Source organism: Bison bison, unplaced genomic scaffold (assembly GCF_000754665.1).
Source record: "Bison bison bison isolate TAMUID 2011002044 unplaced genomic scaffold, Bison_UMD1.0 scf7180017864135, whole genome shotgun sequence".
NCBI lineage: Eukaryota > Metazoa > Chordata > Mammalia > Artiodactyla > Bovidae > Bison > Bison bison.
The window spans coordinates 571746-593346 of NW_011494707.1; the positions used below are offsets into that span (position 1 = coordinate 571746).

The 21601-nt window shown below is 37.9% G+C and overlaps 1 protein-coding gene across 1 annotated transcript in view; it reads right to left on the reverse strand.

Annotated features, from left to right (window-relative positions):
• NMD3 (NMD3 ribosome export adaptor) overlaps positions 1 to 18778 on the reverse strand; it is a 34580-nt gene extending 15802 nt beyond the window's left edge. The window contains exons 1-7 of the mRNA XM_010839826.1: positions 18664 to 18778; positions 18046 to 18101; positions 16809 to 16943; positions 14718 to 14814; positions 9231 to 9311; positions 7870 to 7998; positions 7363 to 7456 (exon numbers count right to left, since the gene is read on the reverse strand). Coding sequence (XP_010838128.1) covers positions 7363 to 7456; positions 7870 to 7998; positions 9231 to 9311; positions 14718 to 14814; positions 16809 to 16943; positions 18046 to 18089 — 580 coding nt within the window. The 5' untranslated portion in view covers positions 18090 to 18101; positions 18664 to 18778. The remainder of the gene's footprint in view (positions 1 to 7362; positions 7457 to 7869; positions 7999 to 9230; positions 9312 to 14717; positions 14815 to 16808; positions 16944 to 18045; positions 18102 to 18663) is intronic.
• Positions 18779 to 21601: the final 2823 nt, after the last annotated feature.

A 21601-nucleotide genomic window follows, 5' to 3' on the forward strand; every position in this document is an offset into this window, starting at 1 on the left:
TAAAGAAAAAAGCCATATTAAAGTAATACTGTAAAGATTTTCTTCTACTAATATGACTATATCACAAATTAAATGCATATTAAATAATTAAATTATAATTTTCTTGCCACAGCACACTAGGAATGCCATATCACTTAAGATTTCTCTGACAAAAGGACAGATAAATCAGACAAAAGCAAACAAAACAAAACAAGATTCATAACTTAAACTTCAGACAAAATTCAAGGTCAAAGGGAACAGAAAAATATTAAACAGAACAAAAAAGGGTATTCTATGTAATAAACAGAACAATCCACCACGAAAACAACAGAAATGCATGTAATAGCATAGTGTTGAGATACAGAAATCATAAACTACTAAAAAGAAAAAACTGACAAATGTTAACACATGCAATCATTGAGGGAGACTAGTATAAGACTAACAAAACCAAAATGATCAAAAAACAAAACGTGCTGTGCCAAACTGCAGTCGTGTCCAACTCTTTGCAACCCCACGGACTATGGCCCACCAGGCTCCTCTGTCCATGGAGACTCTCCAGGCAAGAATACTGGGGTGGGTTATCATGCCCTCCTCCAAGGGATCATCCCAACCCAGAGATCGAACCCAGGTCTCCCACACTGCAGGCGGAATCTTCGCCATCTGACCCACCATGGAAGCCCAAACTGACCCGAAATAGGAAGGATACAAAGAGCTTGAAGAACCAACTATCAAGGTTGATTTAACTGAGATTATAGAACATGGTCCAAGAAAGAATACCTATTATTTTCAAAAAATTGATAGAATATTCATAAAATATTCACATACAAAGATTTTAAAACTTTCATGATTCAGAAGACATTATTATAAGTAGGCACCACATATCCTAATTTCAAAACACATTACAAAGTTACAGTCATCAAAACAGTGTGGTAGAGACAAAAAGGCAAGTCTACAGAATCAATCCACACATACATAGTCAACTGATCGTGAACAAGTGTGCCAAGAATACACAGTGGAAAAATGATAATACTGTCAACAAATGACATTGAGAAAACTCTATATCCACATGCAAAAGATTGAACTGAACTCATATCATTAACAAAAATCAACTCAAAACAGATTAAAAAGACTCAAACTAGGACCTGAAACTGTAGAACTTCTAGAAGAAAATATGGAAAAAGCTTCATGACATCAGTCTTAGAAATGATTTCATGGATGACACAAAAAGAAAAATAAACTGAGGCTACATCACACTAAAAAAGCTCACACACAGCAAAAGAAACAATCACCACATTAAAAGGGCAACCTACAGAATGGGAAAAAATATTTGCAAACCATGTATCTGAAAAGCGGTTAATCTCCAGAATCTATCAGGAATTCCTATGACTCATCAGCAAAAAAAAAAAAAACCTGAAAAGCCAATAAGAAATGGGAAAGGAATAAGACATTCCTCCAAAGAAGATGTACAAATGGCACAGATATATGAAAAAAGCTCAATGATGCTAATCATCAAGGAAATGCAAATCAAAACCACAATGCGTTTACACTCCACTGCCTTCAGGATGGCTATTATCAAAGAAAAAAAAAGACACATGCTAGTGAGAACATGGAGATACTGGAACCCTTGTACACTACTACTAAGGCAAATATTAAACAGTACAGTCACTATGGAAGACAGTGCAGACGTTCTTCATAAACTTAAAATCAGAACTATCAAATGATACAGTAATCCTTCTTCTAGGTATTTATCCACAAGAAGTGAAATCAAGACCTCCTATGTTTATTGAGGTATTATTCACTATAGCTAAGAAAATGGACATTTAGCTTGTTTCCACAACAGATGAATGGATAAACTGTGATATATACCTCCAAAGGAATATTATTCTGCCTTAAAAAGGAACGAAATTCTACAACGTGCAACAACATGGATGAACGTTGAGAACATTGTGCTAAGTGAAATAAGCCAGTCACAGAAAAATACTGCATGATTCTATTTATATGAGGTATGTAAAATAGTCAAAAGCATAGAGTAAGAGTGGGACTATGGTTGCCAGAGAGAAAGGAGAAATGAGGAGTGATTAGTTAATGGGCATAAAATTTCAATCAAATGAGATGATTCAGCTAGAGATCTGCTATATAACATTATACCTACTCAACTATAAGGTATTATGCACTACCATACACTTAAAATTTTAAGAGGGTAGTCTTCATGTTGTGTTCTTATCATAATTAAGAAAGAAAGAAAGAACCCATTAAGAAAATGAAAATATAGACCAGGAGAAAATATTAACAAATCTTACGTGAAAAAGGGCTTAAATCTAGTGTATATTTTAATAAATCTTACAACTTAAGACAAACAACACAATCAAAACTGGCAAAAATTTAAACTGCTTGTTTTACCAAAAAGATACAGAAATGATAGTAAGGTCATGAAAAGACAATTAAGATCATCAGTCATTAGCGAAAAGCAAATTTAAACCACAATGATACACCACTTCATCCCCTGCTACTACTGCTAAGTCGCTTCAGTTGTGTCCGACTCTGTGTGACCCCACAGACGGCAGCCCACCAGGCTCCCCTGTCCCTGGGATTCTCCAGGCAAGAACACTGGAGTGGGTTGCCATTTCCTTCTCCAATGCATGAAAGTAAAAAGTGAAAGTGAAGTCACTCAGTCGTGTCCAACTCTAAACAACCCCATGGACTGCAGCCTACCAGGCTCCTCCATCCATGGGATTTTCCAGGCAAGGGTACTGGAGTGGGGGTGCCATCGCCTTCTACAATAGCTATTTATACAAAGAAACAATAGCAAATGATGTCAAGATGTAGAAACTGGAACCCTCAAAGGCTACTGACAGGAATATAAAACGATACAGCCACTTTGAAAATGGCAGCTTCTTATAACGATAAATACAAATTTACCATATGACTCAGCAATTCTACACCTAGGTAGGCACTCAAGAAAATAAAATAGCTTAATGCTTGCTGAGAAAAAAATGGAAAAATATAGCTTTAAGTACCAGCTACAGAGCCAATATGATACTCAGAAGAAAATTTATTAACTTTAAATCTATATATTAGAAACTTAAAATAAGCTAAGCTTTCAATTAATTTAAATAAAAAATACTAAAGAAAGTAGAAGGGAAAAAAATTGTATAGCTATGTATGGCAATGCATGTTAAGCAGACATAGGGTGATCAGTCAACAATATACACATATATCCAATCAGTATGTTGCATACATGAAACTAATGTTTTATGTGAATTTTACAATTCTATTTCAATAAAAAAATTTTAAGTGGAAGGAGTTAGTAATAAAAACAAAAATTAAGAAAAAAGTAAGACTTTGTTTTTTTGATAAAACTAAAGCTAACTCTTTAGAAAAAACTACTATAATAGACAAAACTCTGGCAAATCTGATAGGAGTGGGGAGAGAGAGGAAGTGAAAGAAGATGAGAAAAGACAAACATTGGCAACAATGAAGAAGATATAATGATGAGTTATGGATGAGATTTAAGACCATGATACACACACACACACACACCCAATGTTCAATTCTATGCCAAGTATGTGAAAACCCAAATGACATGTATTTCCTTGTAAAATGCTATTAAAATTGATTCAAGAAGCAGTATAATACCTGAAAAAAATTAACATCCTAACATAAGGATTTGAAAAGGTTTTGCTTCCTCCCTCTCCTCATACCAAACTGAATGGCTTAATGGGCTGGTACTTATTAAACTTAAAGATGTTGATTAACACCATGCAGAAAGAGAAAAAACTGACTGCTTCTATATCACTAACATAACAAATAGCAATATTAGAGAGAACAGTTTAAATATAATTATGTATGCATATGAACCAAATACAAATCTCAACAAATATTCTATTTAGGGATGAAACACAGACAGACAATAATGCCTGTTACATTACCACTCAATGCTGTTCTCCACTCCTAGACACGAGGGAAAAAAGAAAGGGGAGAAAAAGAGGGAATAATACCATAAAGGAAGAAATAAAACTATCATTGTATACAAATAATAATTTACCTAGTAAACCAGGAGTATTATGTAATAACACAAGAATATAACGTAAACCATTAGTGCTATATTAAGAAATTTCAGAAAGATCAACCTATAAAATCAAGAGCTTCCCGAAAATAATAGCAATAATGACAGAAAATGTAGTAAAAACCGCCATCCCCAATAACTAAAAGTATAGAATACTCTGGGAAAAAAAAAAAAAAGTGAGAATCATTCAAAATCTTGATGAGGAAAACTATGCCAAAGAAATACAGAAAAGAAATGAAAAAACATGATTATGCACCAGGTCACCTAGGGTCACACAGCAAAAACATGGTGGGAAAGAGATTCAAATTCACAAAATCTGGCTCCACAATTAATGCTCTTACTATCAACCAAGTTTTACCAAAGAATTAACAAGAGGGTACATATTATGAAGTATAATTTACATACTGTAATAAAAGCAATGAGACAAAATAAACTAGAACTGCGGGATGTGTATTAAGGAATTTAGTATATATAAGTAAGGAGATATTTTAAATCAGTGAGTAAAGAAGAGACTACTTGGTAGGTAAGTATTGAGACAATGCAAGTTAACTTTTTGGGAAAAAGTCATACCAGGTAAGATTAAAGATCCAAAAAGTAAAGCAAAAATCTACTTTTTAAAAATAATCTTGAGAGTATAAAGATAGAAAGATTAAAGAAAGATAGAAAGATTCTATCCTATGTAAGACAGAAAGTCATAAGCCATAGCTTTATGACTAAAATGGGATTCCTTAGTAGCTATATGACTAAAATCGGCTTCCGTAAGAATCCGCCTGCAATGCAGGAGACCTCGGTTGGATTCCTGGATTGGGAAGATCCACTGGAGAAGGGACAGGCTACCCACTCCAGTATTCTTGGGCTTCTCTTGTGGCTCTCAGCTGGTAAAGAATCTACCTGCAATGAGGGAGACTTGGGTTCGATCCTTGGGTTGGGAAGATCCCCTGGAGAAGGGAATGGCTACCCACTCCAGTATTCTGGCCTAGAGAATTCCACGGACTGTAAAATCCATGGGGTTAAAAAGAGTCAGACACAACTGAGTGACTTTCACATGTCTTCATATGACTAAAATATGAACAGCTTAGATAAGAGAAGACATGAAACAGTAAGTATCTGCTCTCTCAGCTCACACTCAAGGGCATGCTCTGCATGCTTCTCTCTGTATATAAATACACACATCATGAGATTGATATCCTCTATAACAGACAGGAAATAGGGAAAAATTAGATATATAAAGAATAATTCATATTAGATAAACAGCCAATACATATGAAAATGTTAACCCTCATTAGTAATCAAGGAAATGAAAATAAAAACAAGATGCCATTATTTTCTTCATTAGAACAGCAATTAGAAAGCCCAATACAATCTTATGCAGTACTGGCAAGTGTTTGGTAAAACAGAAATTCTCACAAGCGATGGGACTATTTTGGAAAACAATCTAGTTGCACACGTAAAAATTTAACATTTGCAAACTCTTGTCCAGTAATTTCAATTCTTGAACTCAGTCCCAAAGAAAAATTACTAGCTATGCACAAACATAAAGATGTTTGCTACAGTACTGCTTCTAGTAGCAAAAAACTGGAACATCTTGTAAGCCAATTAATAGGAAACAACTAAATAATTAAAAACACAATGATTAACAAATATACAACCACAGAGTTAAAAATAATGAAACAGGATTATATGCAATGATGTGGAAGGGTTTCTAAATATAGTAAGATGGCAAGTCATAGAATGTTACAGAACCATCTCAAATATGAGGAGAAACCAATGTTATCACAATTGATATACAGAATAAACACTGTAATATCCTGTTTTAAGGGGCTATATCTGGGAATAACAAGTGGATAAATGGAACAGAGGTCCTTTATTCATAAAAGCTTGTTTTCTTTAGAATTTTTAGAATTTTTAATTTAAAATTTTATGAATTTTTATAATTATGATGATTTTAAAAACACAGTTACAAGCAAATTAACAAAACATTAATTTACATCAAACCAAGAACCAGTAGGAAAAAAAACAGATTTAATTCTGGATGAAAAAAAGGATTGTTACACTTCCAGCATTTTTGGTTTTGAAAGTGACTGCAAAAATATGTCTCAGAATGTATCCACGTCTTTCGCTACAAAAAATTAAGTGAGGATATTTCTGCCATGGTGATGAACAATAATCCGAGTTTTCTGTTTCCTTTGCTAGAATATTAGGATCCCAATTTCCAAGTTACTCAGAACAAAAGTGCATTTTTGCCTGATGGCTAGCCACAAATAGCAGACACCATGTTAAACAGGTAGCAAAGTACTTTACCTGCAATAAGCTACGTTCAGTAAGCTACATTCCACAGATTTTGACTATTAACCTTATGTCTGGTAATGCACTCAAATCAGATACAAAGTTTAAAAGAGTTTCTCCAGGTGACAAAACTGGTATTTTTCACCCCATTTAAGAGACCCCAAACCATACTTTTAAGTACTTTCTTCAAGACATATGAGATAAATGAATAACACATCAGTAAGTAAAAGAGGAACTTACACTTTTAAAATAAGTAGCACAAGAATCTGGTCATTCCTTCAAGAAAAGCTATCTCTAAACCCGTACTGTAACAACTAGGAAAACTATGTACATGTCCTACAACTAAAAACATTCACTTTTAGCAAGAGACTGAAGTATTTGCTAAATACTTACATTTTCTATTATTAAAGAAATATTCATCCATCAACTAGTCTGTGTAAGTATGCTACACTAATAAATAATAAGTGCTAAGACAGAACACACTCTGAGGAGCCATTATGAAACTATGCAAGTATTTTAAAATTCCACCTTCAAGAAATCTAATTATATCATTTGTATATCACTGTTTATTATTATTGAGTTTACCCTTCCGATTCAATGTATGCATCACAAATGCCACTAGGCATATGAAAAACAAAAATATTACAACACATGTCAAAAATAATTTCTTTTCAAGAAGAAACTGAATTCTGCATAAAACAAGTTTTTGATAAATTTCTACCACTTTACATTCTGTTATTGCAGTTACTGGCTTACTCATTTGGTAGCCATTTAGTGTAAATATAAACTAAAATAGAAAAAAAATTAAAATTTTTTATCTAAAAAATTAATCATATTTCAAATATTCAACAGCTACTTATGACTAGTGGCTATCATATTAGTTGGATAATGCAGAAAAAGAATTCAGATTTTTTTTCTTCTTAACAGAAAGTTCTTTTGGACAGTCCTATTCTAGATATTATCAGTAATGATAAAAGACTCCTTAAGATAGGTAAAACCTGAAATCATTTCAAATGCTTTAAATTTTAACTCACCATGAATTTCTTTGATACGAAGTGTATTCTGGTGCATCCCATACTTCAAAATCAACTGTTCCAGATAGTAGAAAGTTTTTTTGTGCAAAGTCTAAACATAAATGAGTTATTAGATTAACAGATGAAATGCAAAAAAAAAAAAAAGGCACCTACAGATAGCACACTAATTTTTTTTAATTTTTATTGGCGCAGTTACTTCACAATGTTGTGTTAATTTCCACTGTACAGCAAAGTGAATCCGCTATATGCATACATGTATCCCTTTTTTTTTTTCCAGATTTCCTTTATATGTAGGATAGCACAATAATTTTTAAAACAATCTAAAGATTATCTAAAATGTGGCAGTGATCTTTTTCTAAAGGTGAATGTCCCAAAGACCTGGAATATCCTTGGTGCCTGAACTAAACTTGGAAAGAAGGGAAAGGAGAAGGCTTTACCCACTATTTATAATGGACAAAGGCAAAATACAGATGGAGGACTCACATATCATCTTTCTCTCATTACCTTTTGCCTGACTTGAACCACAGCCTTCCAGAAATCCTTAGCTTCCACTCTATGGCAATCTCCACACATCTGGGGTTGAACAACATAATCCACCACAAACACTTGCTGAAGGATGGCACCATTCATCACCTGACAAAGAAAACAATCCACTTCTTCATTCTTTCCTTTCTCAAAAGAAGATCCTTTAATATTTAACTTAAAATCTTTTTCTATGAATGCTTTGAGGACATTAGTAATAAATAAGTTACATTTAAAGTCGTTAAGTTATACTATTTCCAGAAACATATACAGGTTTAATTCATAGGATTTATTAGATTAACATTTCAAATATATCTTTGGGTTGAAGTGGTTGTAAGATATTCTTTGAAGATTTTTTTTAGCTATATACACATATATATATATAAAAAAATTGTTTAAAGCTATATATACATATATATGTACCTCCCTGGTGGCTCAGATGGTAGAGCGTCTGCCTACAGTGCAGGAGACCTGGGTTCGATCCCTGGGTCAGGAAGATCCTCTGGAGAAGGAAATGGCAACCCACTCCAGTACTCTTGCCGGGAAAATCCCATGGACAGAGGAGTGTAGTAGGCTATAGTCTATGGGGTCGCAAAGAGTCAGAGATGACTGAGCGACTTCATTTCACTTCACTTTGCAAGTAATCATACCTGCAAACACATTTTTCAGCTTCCCCGGTGGCTCAGACGGTAAAGCATCTGCCTGCAATGCGGGAGACCCGGGTTCAATCCCTGGGTTGGGAACATCCCCTGGAGAAGGAAATGGCAATCCACTCCAGCACTCTTGCCTAGAAAATCCCATGGACAGAGGAGCCTGATAGGCTACAGTCCATGGGGTTGCAAAGAGTCGGACATGACCAAGCAACTTCACTCTCACTATACCTATATATGCGTGTGTGTATAAAATTCATCCTTAGGAGACAAAGAAAACTCTCAAAGAAGTCATTCCTTAATTGTTCCCAAACTTAACCAATCATCAGAAATCACCTGGGAAGTTTTATAGATTCCTGGGTCTTATATCCAGGTGAATCCAGTTTGATTCAGTCACTGTGAGTCATAATCATCAGCCAAGTTTGAGAAGCACTGCCTTAGCTCATGTTTTTACTTCAATCTTATTTAAAATAAAAATGACTTTGAGAAAATTAACTTAGCCCACTAATCATGAACAAAGGCTGGTCTTACTAGTGACCTGATCATTTCTGCAGATGATCCAAAACAAAACAAAGAATTAAAATTAAGAATGTTATTTGCTTCTCTTTAAGCTCTCAAGTCATAATTTACCAATAGCCCCGTATTTTCACTACCTACACTTTATCCATGCCGAAAAAATTATGTATAGCTTACCTCTTTCTGAATAGTCAGTTTAACTTTAAGTCTCTTAGAATGAGGCTCAGTCCAAACAAAGCTTGCATCTACAAGCCGTACCTTCAATAAAACACAAACAAAAAGAAACATAAGTTCCCTTCTGAAGAGAAAAAAGATGAAAGAAAAACTCAAAATAAAAAGACTTCATAGACGCTTAAGCAATCCCATGACTAATCTACCCAACATCACCAATTAAAAAAAAAAAAAAACCATCAGAGGTATGGCAACAAAAAGAGCAAGTAAAGTGAAAATCTAATGACTATATTAAAGCAAATAATTCAAGCAAAAATTAAAAAGGAAAAAAACTCCTTTCCCCTAGAAACAGTAGTTTTTCTAATTCAAAGTACACTTTTTAGGAGAAAACAAAGAGCTGATGACTTGATCATCTACTAGAAATCTCATGAACAAAGGTTTCTACTTTTATTATTCTCTCTATAGTAAATTTGTGGCTTAAAAAATATATATGGACATTCATTCTTCAGAGGGAGTCTCACGCACTGATTACTGAATCCACAATGGTAACTCACTGCAAAATCAGCAGTCAGCAAAAACCAAAAACAGTTCACCCTATGTGACAAACTCAATGCAGTTCATATGGCTAAAATGAGTGTTTTAATAAAGGAGGTTCGAGAACAAAAAATAAAAATTGTTTCATTAATTTGAGCAGGAGTTTAGGTAACCTGAACTGAGGGGCTGGAAATAATAGCAGCAGAAGGATCCAAGCCAAGAGATAATTGGGAGATAAAATCTATAGGATTTAATAGCAAATAGATATGGGAAGATTTGAGAATGATAGTCAAGGATCCAGCTTGGACACCAAGGTAACACTATTTTTCTGTCACAAATAAAAAAGAGATTATTTGAGGACTGAGAGAAATATAGCAGAGGAATGTGCTGTATTTGGTTTCAGACACTTAGGTTCAAGAGGATTTATCTGAGATATCTAAGTGAAGCTGTTCAGGAGATAGTGAAATATACACATTTGCTCTGGTGCTCTATGGAGAAATCTGAGTGATAGACAACAGGTTTGGGAGACATCAGCAGGCAGATAATAATTTTATCAAGACCTGTCTGGTGAGAAGTAGATAAGCTAGTATAAATACAGCAGTCCAGAGTAAAACCCTCCTCACATGGCTGGCTCCCCTAAACTAAAGCTTAGTAGTCAGTCGACAAGTCACCAGGTACAAAGGGTGACAGAGAGCTGTTTATTCCCTCAGTCTCCATCTGCGGCAGTTCAAGGAAGCTTCATGGGCCTGTATAAGACTGCCCTTTCCTCAGCCTCCAATCTCCATCTGTAGGAGTGGAGAGAGAAACAGATCTGCTTCACCATTCCCCAGCTCAGTCTCACCACACTATCTGTCCTCAACCAGGACTAATACAACTTACTGAACCCTTTAACTTTTTTTACCATTACCTGAGCCAGCTGCTCATCTCCCACACTCCAATCTCCATGTGTAACACATATGCCTTTTTCTGTCCCATCCAACACTCCTCCCCAAATCCTGAAAACCTTTTTATTGTGGCTTCTGGAATTCAACATTCACTAACAAAAGAACATTCTAAATCCTCAATCTCTTTCCAGAACATTCCTTTCACCTTCTAGATCTTCTGATTATATATATATAGCTCTCCCTACAGCTAATGAGGCTGTGACGGCGCAGAAGTGGTGGCTATGGTTTTTCCAGTGGTCATGTATGGATGTGAGAGTTGGACTATAAAGAAAGCTGAGTGCCGAAGAACTGATGCTTTTGAACTGTGGTGTTAGAGAAGACTCTTGGAGAGTCCCTTGGACTGCAAGGAGATCCAACCAGTCTATCCTAAAGGAGATGAGACCTGGGTGTTCACTGGAATGACTGATGTTGAAGCTGAAACTCCAATACTTTGGCCACCTGATGCGAAGAGCTGACTCATTGGAAAAGACTCTGATGCTGGGAGGGATTGGGGGTAGGAGGAGAAGGGGACAACAGAGAATGAGATGGCTGGATGGCATCACCAACTCAAAGGACATGGGTTTGGGTGGACTCCAGGAGTTGGTGATGGACAGGGAGGCCTGGCATGCTGCAGTTCATGGGGTCAGAGTCGGACATGACTGAGTGACTGAACTGAGAAGCTAATGAGAAGTAATGACTGATTTTTTTTTCATCCTCTCAAACTTTTACCATCAAAGGATCCCAGGACTCAGTTCTCAAATTTCTCCTTCTCTAAACTCCCTAGGAAATCTCATCCAATTTCATAGCTTTAAATACCATATACATCCCCAAATTCATTATCTTCAGTCTAGACCATGCCCTTGCTTATTCATCCAGCTCCCCACTATTTCTGCTTCCATGTCTAATGAACAGCTAAGTACCACCTGAGATGAGTTTTGATTTCTCCCACCTGACCTCCTCCTTTTGAAGTCTTTCTTACTTCACTAACAGCAACTTTTTCCTGGTTGCTCAAGAGCCATAGAAGTCACCCTTGACTCTTTCAACTCATAAGCATACATCCAGCTTCATCAATAAAGCCTACTGACTACCTTCAACAACAGAGCCACAATCAATCCACTTCTCACTACCTCTACTACTGATTCAAATATCATTTCTCATTATTACTACAATCGCTTCCTAAAGGCCCCCATCCCCCTCATATCTATTCTAAACACATGGAATTCTCCAGGCAAGAATATCGAAATGGGTTGACATTCCCTTCTCCAGGGAATCTTCCCGACCCAGCGATCGAACCCGGGTCACCTGCATTGCAGGCAGATTCTTTACCATCTAAGCCACCAAGGGAGCCCCACTCAAGAGTAAAAACCAGTCCTCAAAAGGGCCCAAAAGGCCTGACCTACTTGGACTTTCCTAGTTCACCCTAGTTGAACTTTACTAGTTCACCTAGTCTTCCCTAGTTCACCCCCAAGTACTTTCTCTTCCCAGTTCCACTCTAACCATACAGGTATGCTCCTGTCCCTGGCCTCTACACTTATTTTGCTACCCATAATGCTCTTCTCTAAGCTGTGGCCTCCTCCCTTACTGCTTTTAATGTTTATTCTAATATCACCTTCAGAGAAGACAATGGCAACATACTCCAGTACTCTTGCCTGGAAAATCCCATGGGCGGAGGAGCCTTGTAGGCTGAGTCAGACACAAATGAGCAACTTCACTTTCACGCATTGGAGAAGGAAATGGCGACCCACTCCAGTGTTCTTGCCTGGAGAATCCCAGGGATGGGGAAGCCTGGTGGGCTGCCCGTCTATAGGGTCGCACAGAGTTGAACACGACTGAAGCGACTTAGCAGCAGCAGGATCACCTTATCGATGAGGTCTCCTCTAACCACTCTATTTTGAATTGCAACTCTTCGTGAGCAGTTTTGATCCCCTTCCTCAATTTTTCCTCCACAGAATTTATACCTTTTAATATACTTATTTATTTAGTTTACTGCCCACTCCATACCTTCCCCTTCAACCAAAATAAAAGGTCTTTAAGACAGAGATTCTTCCTCTCTCATTCACTGCCATATTTCTGACACCACAAGCAGACTGGCCCAAGGGTGACACTTAATAAACATCTGTGAAATGCTAATGAATTATTAAAGAACATTTGACAAAAGCCTGAGGAATCAAAGCAAAAGACCAAGTTACACAAAAAACTGACTCCAGGGGGAAAAAAAAAAAGAAAAACTTGAGACAAATCAGGGAACAGAAGGAAAGTATAAAAACAACAATTAAACTTTCAGAAATATTCAACAGACTGAATCAAGAACATTAAAAATTCTAAACTTAAACTATTAGTACTGAAAAAAATTCATACAAAAATTAGAAGATAAAAGAAACTGCCAGGAACACAAGGGAAAAAAGGATTAAAGACAATACAAGGGCAAAATGGCACTTCACAAAGTTTTAAGCTGGTAGGCCAACATTTGACTAATGAGAACTCCAGGGAGAAAGAAACAAGGGAAATAAAGAGAGAAACTTCAAAGAACTACTACACGAAATTTTTTCAGAGGATAAGAGAATCTGAAGGCCTTCAAACCAAAAGAGTCCATTTCAATTAAAAACATAGCTGGTGGAAATAATTCATAAAATTTAGCATAAAGAAAACTGAAAGCGTTATGTAGAGAGGCTAACTAGACTAACTAACCCTGTTTGGTTTTTGGAGATGTTTATGTACTGACTTTAAATAATAAGTACAGGTATCTTCCTTCCAGAGTAATGAAAATTTTTTTAAAAACTGAAAACCATAGCCCTAATATTATTATAGTCTCCAAAATTATGTTTAGTGATGGTCGTATATATATATTTTCATAAAAGATTACTGCACAAAAGAGGTTCTCAATCAACTAAAAAGTTTGATTCTATACTAAATCTTTTAAAGCAAAAGGACTTTCATTTCCATTAAAGAATATATACAGACTGGTTCCAAATAGGAAAAGAAGTACGTCAAGGCTGCATATTGTCACCCTGCTTATTTAACTTATATGCAGAGTACATCATGAGAAACACTGGGCTAGAAGCAGCACAAGCTAGAATCAAGACTGCCGGGAGAAATATCAATAACTTCAGATATGCAGATGACACTACCCTTATGGCAGAAAGTGAAGAGGAACTAAAAAGCCTCTTGATGAAAGTGAAAGTGGAGAGTGAAAAAGCTGGCTTAAAGCTCAACATTCAGAAAACAAAGATCATGGCATCTGGTCCCATCACTTCATGGGAAATAGATGGGGAAACAGTGTCAGACTTTATTTTTTTAGGCTCCAAAATCACTACAGATGGTGACTGCAGCCATGAAATTAAAAGACGCTTACTCCTTGAAGAAAAGTTATGACCAACCTAGATAGCATATTGAAAAAAGAGACACTACTTTGCCAACAGAGGTTCGTCTAGTCAAGGCTATGGTTTTTCCGGTGGTCATGTATGGATGTAAGAGTTGGACTGTGAAGAAAGCTGAGCGCCGAAGAATTGATGCTTTTGAACTGTGGTGTTGGAAAAGACTCTTGAGAATCCCTTGGACTGCAAGGAGATCCAACCAGTCCATCCTAAAGGAGATGAGTCCTGGGTGTTCATTGGAAGGACTGATGTTGAAGCTGAAACTCCAATACTTTGGCCACCTCATGAGAAGAACTGACTCACTGGAAAAGACCCTGATGCTGGGAGGGATTGAGGGCAGGAGGAGAAAGGGGTGACAGAGAATGAGATGGCTAGATGGCATCACCGACTCGATGGACATGAGTTTGGGTGGACTCTGGGAATTGGTGATGGACAGGGAGGCCTGGCATGCTGAGATTCATGGGGTCGCAAAGAGTCGGACACGACTGAGCGACTAAACTGAAAGATGAAAACAACATGTGTAGTAGTGTGCTTACCTACAGTAGTATTTAACAGTTATTTTCTAAAATCTACTCACACAAAGATTATCTGAAAATGAGACATTAAATCACACCCACACCCACATACACCTACAAAAACTGATTTTTAGCTATTTGACCTACCTTACTCAGAGGGGCTTTGATTTTTTTCAAACACAAAGCAAGAAGATCCCTGGATTCTAATGCACACTGTACCCAAGTTCCTGGTGGCTGGAAATACCTAGGAGAAAAGGTACCATATTGAAACTCAGTATCTCTCAGCAAATAAAAAAAAAGAAATTCATTTAAATATGAAGACACAACAATGATTATTAACCAGATATACTACTACTTAAGGTTGATCTGAGGCACTTAACCCAAACATATTTTAATAGGTTCAGAAACTTTCAATTAGACCGGTAGTTTAATTAAAAAGGTGAAATTCTGAGTATTTGAGAAAGTCAATCTGTAATAACTTATTAAAAGGTCTTATTACTTCAAGCACCAATAAGAATTACTATGATGACAAAATGCGAAGAATTTCCTGAAGCTATGTTCTGAAACATGGATAAAAACTCATCTCAAAATAGCATTAAAATGGTTTATAGTGTACAAATACAATGCTTAAGAACTGCTTATTTCTCACATACCCAAAAAAATGTAAATTAGTACCTAATACTATATATAAATAAGAGCTCAAGACTACTCACGTACTTCAAATCCCTTTTCAGGCTTCCCTGATGGCTCAGACACTAATGAGTCTGCCTGCAATGCAGGAGACCCAGGTTTGATCCCTAGGTAGAGAAGATCCCTGGAGAAGGGAATAGCAACCCACTCCAGTATTCTTGCCTAGGAAATCCCATGGACAGAGGAACATGGTGGGCTACTGGCCATGGGTTCACAGACAGTCAGACATGACTGAATGACTAACACACGAATCTTAATTTTAATTTTCAAATTTTAAATTTTAAAATTTAAAATCTTACATAAAACCTGACTAAATTAAAATCTTTTATGTATGTACTTGAAGTCTTGTAGCCCAACCAGGCAAGGAGTTAGGGCACTGCTTAGCATATAGTAAATGCTCAACAAATGTTTGTTAAATACATAATACTTCTAAATGTATTATGTGAATGCTTTGTTCATACTCGTTAAGTAAATATTCTGATTTTCACTTTTAAAGGTTCACTGAAATACCTTACTTACAAAGGTCCCTTTGTTATAAGCCAAGTTTTTAGATTTAGAAAATGTTTCATATGTCATCTAATAAAGCCCCCTCATTCTGATGAGGAAATTAAGGCATTAGAGAGGTTAAGTGGCCAAGTTTCAGAGACCCAGTTCATGAGGAATTTAGTGTTTTTCTCACTCCACATCGCTATAAAGAATAGAGAATATTACAGATTAAGCCTCATATCAACCAAGATTACAAACTATAATCTCCCTGAAACAGAATACAAGTTTCCTGTTTTTATATTTATGTACATATTTTATGTATTTTTCTGGGGAAATGCACTTTTTAAATTCTTAAAGGGATTCATGATCCCCTCCCTCCCAAAAAAGTTACGCACCACTAGAGTCCTAATCCACTTGGGAAGTCACAGACATACAACGTTATGGGTAGCCCCAATGGGCAGTTTTGTATTACTCAATAGCAGACTAGACATAAGCTATTTATGCAACAGCTAAAGAATATAAAAAACATTAACTTAAGTTTGCCTTCAAATTTTTGATCATCCTAGACATGATATACTGAGCTTTTTCTCCATTAGCCATAGTCATTTTAGTTACACAGGAACATTAACATATGATTTTTAAAACACATTGCCAAATTACTTTTAAATATAAGGTGCTTTTTATTATATATGGCTTCGAGTGATTGAAGGGAAAAACAAAAACTTCATGGTAATTGGAACAGTTATGTCTTTAAAATCTGCTCTCACTCCTGAAAACATGAACTTTTATGTATTAATTATACATATCAAACCTTTTAATCCCTTAACAGAAAAAAAACAGATTCAATCCCTTTATACTAACTTTTACCACATTAGCAGGGAAAACTAGAAAACTACATTACAAAATTGCAAATTCTATAATCTCTAGCTTTGACACCATAAATAAAACTTAAATCTCAGTAACATGCACTTTAGTATATGTATCTTAATCTCACTATATTCTAGTGGCTCTCCTATATATGAATTTCAACTTTAAGTAGGATAAAAAAGTATCACACTATACCTTTGGCATTGTTTGCAGAAAGATATAGAGACTTGTTTCGGAATGCCTTGGCTGATGTCTACTTTGCTTCGCAGACAAGCCACACAAATGTTAGCAGGATTTGGACTAATTGGGACACCACAATCGCAGCACAAGCTTAAATAAAGCATACATTTTTTCAAGTTACATTTCATGAGTGTACTAGTTAGATTTAAAAACTATCAAACAGAGATTAGCAGATACAAACTACTATATATAAAATAAACAAGGTCCCACTGTATAGCACAGGTAACTATAACCAATATCCTATAATAAACCATAATGGAAAAGAATATGAAATATATATATATAACTGAGTCACAGTTATATATATATATATAACTGAATCACAGTTTATATATAAAACTGAATCACACTGCTGTACAGCAGAAACTAACACAACACTGAAAAATCAACTATACTTCAATAAAAAGTAATAATAAAATTAACAAACCAACCAAAGTCTTCAAGTTAGGCCATAGTATCTCTGCACTTTTTAAAAACCTGACTTAGAGCAATCTTCAAAGATGCACTAGATTTTTAAAAACCTTAGATTATTGAGGGAAAAAAAAAATATGGCCACAATTCCAAAAAGCCTCAAGATATGACTGATATACAAAAGGTTAAAAAAAAAAGGTCTAGAGAATCTAAATAACTAACAGTACTCATTAGACAGCTTTATAGTCCAAAGGCAAAAATTTTTTTAAAGTCTCAATATAGCACCAGGACTGCCAAAATGTAAAAAGGATGGAAGAGTATCAGTATAACTGATGGCAGCATCATAACCCTAGGTGTATTGGGAACAGAAAGTATTTAAAAATCATTGAGCTATCCAAAATAAGAGTTCTATGATCACTAATGTCCACTGTAGTAGCCACCAGGCATATGTGACTACTGAGGATTTGAAACGTGGGTAATAGAACTGAATAGTTTGATTACATTTTAATTACTTGAAATTTAAAAAGCCACATATGGCCAATGGTTGATGCCAATCTAGAAGAGTGTACAGAGACTATTTTAACACTTTTAAAACAGTATTTACCACAACAAACTTTCTGGCGAAAAACGAACTCGTTTTTTCCAGGAAACAAGGCTTTTCATTTTTCCCACTTAAGACAAAAGAATCCCCCTAAAAGAAAAGCTTTTCCCCACAGTAAATTTTAGACTCATTTTAACGTTTTAAAATTTAGTGGGGATGGGGAAAAGGGACGCGACTCACATATGTCCAGGTGTGTGCTTGACGGGGTCTGTCATATACTCCATTTTTCTGTACACCTTGATTTCAAGGACAGAGAATAGTGAAATTTAGACATTTTTCTATTCACTCCTTTATACAAATCTTCCTTCTGCCTTTTCCGTATAAGACAGCCAAGCCTCGTACAGCAGCAAATAAGAAAAACCCATTCCACCTGCAATCTCTGGAAGAAGTAATTTCCTTAGTAACAGAAAGAAGCGACTGGCGGAGGATCCCATATGCAAGACCCTCGGAGCCAGGAAACTGGGCGCTGACCTCAGGTGTCACTTGGGCGCCAACCCCGGCGAACTCAAGGAGGGGCCAGAAATGGCCGGGGCCGTCCCGGACACCACCAGCCCCAAACCCTGCTGCGGACGCGCCTAGAACCCACTGCAGAAGTCCGCGGGCGGTGTCACCGGGCCTGCGGGCCACCCACCCCGACCTGACCCCGCACCCCGCGGTAAGACCTCACGCGAGTTCCTGCTGGCGGCGCACACGCTGCGCCCAAGCGGCCCGAAGTCGGCCCACGACCAGGGAGTCCGTCCGGGTCTCTTCTCAGAGACCCTCGAGACTGCAGCGCGGAACTCGGCCGCCAGAACTTACTTAACACCACTGGGCCTGACCCAAACGTGCTCAAAATCTGCAGCAAGACCAGCTTCAGTAGCCCAGTGAGCAGCCGCCGGAGCTGACGCCGGTACAGTGCAGATCACGCGATAGAAGGGTTCGAAATCCCGCGAGTCGCGAGACGAGACTCACAGCTGCGGGTGGGGGCGGAGGAAGGGGAAGGCGCTGGGCAACGTTGGGCGGAGCGCCGGCCGAACGGGTGGGATGGATCCAAGAGAGGAGATAGGGGGCTCTCTCGTCCTATGACTCCTGAGATTTAACACAGACTTTATAACTCTTTACTATTGGGTTATCATCCTTCCTTGGCCAGAGCTCACTCGAAGCCACTCTTGAGATATCCCTATTGGGAGCTTGCTTCTTGGTTAAATGATTATATAAAAGTTATCCGTTCACGGCACCACATTACACAAAGAAATTAGAGTAACTTCCATTGAGGGCAGTGCCTTTGTCTGTTTTGCTCACCGTCATATGCCTAATGCCTGTCACATCATAACTGCTCCAATGAATATTTGTTGAATAGATGAGAAAGAAATGTAAGAAGTAATTGTGAAGAAGCCTATGTTATTTTAAGACCACTTATTATTAGAAGGTGCTCCCCAGGGGAGGGAGGAGGGAGGAGGGTTCAGGATGGGGAGCACATGTATACCTGTGATGGATTCATTTTGATATTTGGCAAAACTAATACAATTATGTAAAGTTTAAAAATAAAATAAAATTAAAAAAAAAAAAAGAAAGTGCTCCCCAATAGTGCACTTAATGACTTTATACCTTGATCCTAGAGCAGCTCAGAAAGAATATAATCACTTTTATGACAGAATTTCAAATATTTGAAGAGGGCAACCATATATTTTTTTTTCTGTCTTCTCACCCCAAATTTCAAGGAATAAGCAAGGTTACCTTGTGATCAGAGAAGGCCTCCCATGTCTTGTGTAGGGAACTTAAGTAGTCCCCCATTCCTTCTTATTTCCACACCCCATCCTTCCAAGGTATAAGTTTGATCTTGTTATATTCCCCTGCTTTTAATCCTCCAAAGGTCTCTGCTCTGGATTATTATCTATACGGAAAATTCAAATTTCTCTGCATAGAAAAAAGACCCTTCAGGATCTGGCCTGGACATAACCTGTCACATTCCTAAGCACACAGCCATACAAGCCAGCTGCCAGGTCCTGCAGGAACTAATCTTCCTTTTCCGGCCAGTCTGTGAATACAAGCCAGGTTCTGAATGTCTGGGGCTGTTCCTTTTTTCTTTCTCAGTACACTGTTTCCATACTATGTATGATTTGTCATCAAGTACCATAGTGCCAGGTTTGCTAGGCATTAGATCAACTCAAACATGGTTCCTGTCCTCACGGAGCTTATGTTTTACAGGTCAGGCTGATATTTCCAAACAACTAGGTAATTTGCTGAGAGTTCTGTAGCAAGTAAGTGGCAGAACCAGGACCCAAACAACAGTTTGTCTGTGTCTATGTGCCACTATACTAGGCTCCCAGCCCTTCTGAGGCTCAGATCAGCTATTCTTATTCATGGGCTTTTTTTTTTCCCCAAGAAACTATTTATTTTCCACCGACCTCATTTACATTTTCTCTTTAAGAGTATGTGAAGGAGCCGTATAAGATCACTGTGGTGGTTGTTCCTGCCGGGTCAGTGGCCTGAGCCACGGCAGCTGTAGACCAGCCTTCAGAGGCGAGCGGAGTACCGTGGTCCTCCAGGAGCAGCTGCTGGAAGGCACTGTGGCCATCTGTGCCTGCAGACCCGTCTGCAACCTGGGGTTGAGTAGAAATAAACTCAGGACCTGGAGTGGTTCATTCACTCTGAAATTCCTCCTGAGTCTCAGCCTTATCAGCGCCACCTGCTCTTCCTTTTCAGTCTCTTCAGGATCCCTGATGAAGCAGAGACAGGATCTGACCTCACACAAGTGCGCACCTGAGATGGAGCCTCACAGGTGCAGAATCCCCAGGCCAGTATGGCCACATCAGACCCCAGGAGCTCCCCTCTTGCTGTGGGGGTGGCAGTGTCCACACAGCACAGGGGAAAGTCTGTGTGACCTGGAGCAACAGTAGGCGGGTTGCTATAAGACGCCTTTGTGAGACTGGTGGTCACCCCTGGGGTCTGTAAGCACAGAAGACAGGGCAGAAGCTGCCTACATCTGGTTAGTGATGATTACAGGAGTGGATGACGCACCCCATGATGGAAGTAGCTCCCATAGCAGCAGCAAACTTCAGCACAGCTTGGCTGAATGGCCAGCATTCCTGGAGCATGTGATACTGGCATCAGCTGGGTTTTCAATGTCAGCAAGGGCATGAGCTGCCAGCAGAAGCTTCTCCCAGATTCTCTTCAGATTCACAAAGTAACGCCATCACTTTTCCTTTTGTAGATGTGCTATCCCGTTGGGAAGTCACGTTGGCACCCCCTAACTGGGCTCTGCTGTGAGGGATTTGAGGACATTTTCCTCCTCTGTTTACAGGCCCTCAAGGGCTCCAGATATTGCGAAATTTTCCCTCCAAAATTACAAGGGGGAGCATGTAACCACAAACCACAAACATGACATTGATATAAATATTTTAAAATTTTATATCAGAATCCATAGAATCTCTTTCTTGACCAATTAAGGTAAATATAAATATCTTCATCAGTTTTGTTTTAGCTTACAACATTACTTTCTTGGAGACCCCGGTTCAATTCCTGGGTCAGAAAGATCCACTGGAGAAAGGAGAGGCTACCCACTCCAGTATTCTTGGGCTTCCCTTGTGGCTCAGCTGGTAAAGACTCCACCTGCAATGTGGCAGACCTGGGTTCAATCCCTGGATTGGGAAGATCCCCTGGAGAGGGGAATGGCTACCCACTCCAGTATTCTGGCCTGGAGAATTCCATGGACTGTATAGTCCATGGGGTCACAAAGAGTCTGACACAACTGAAT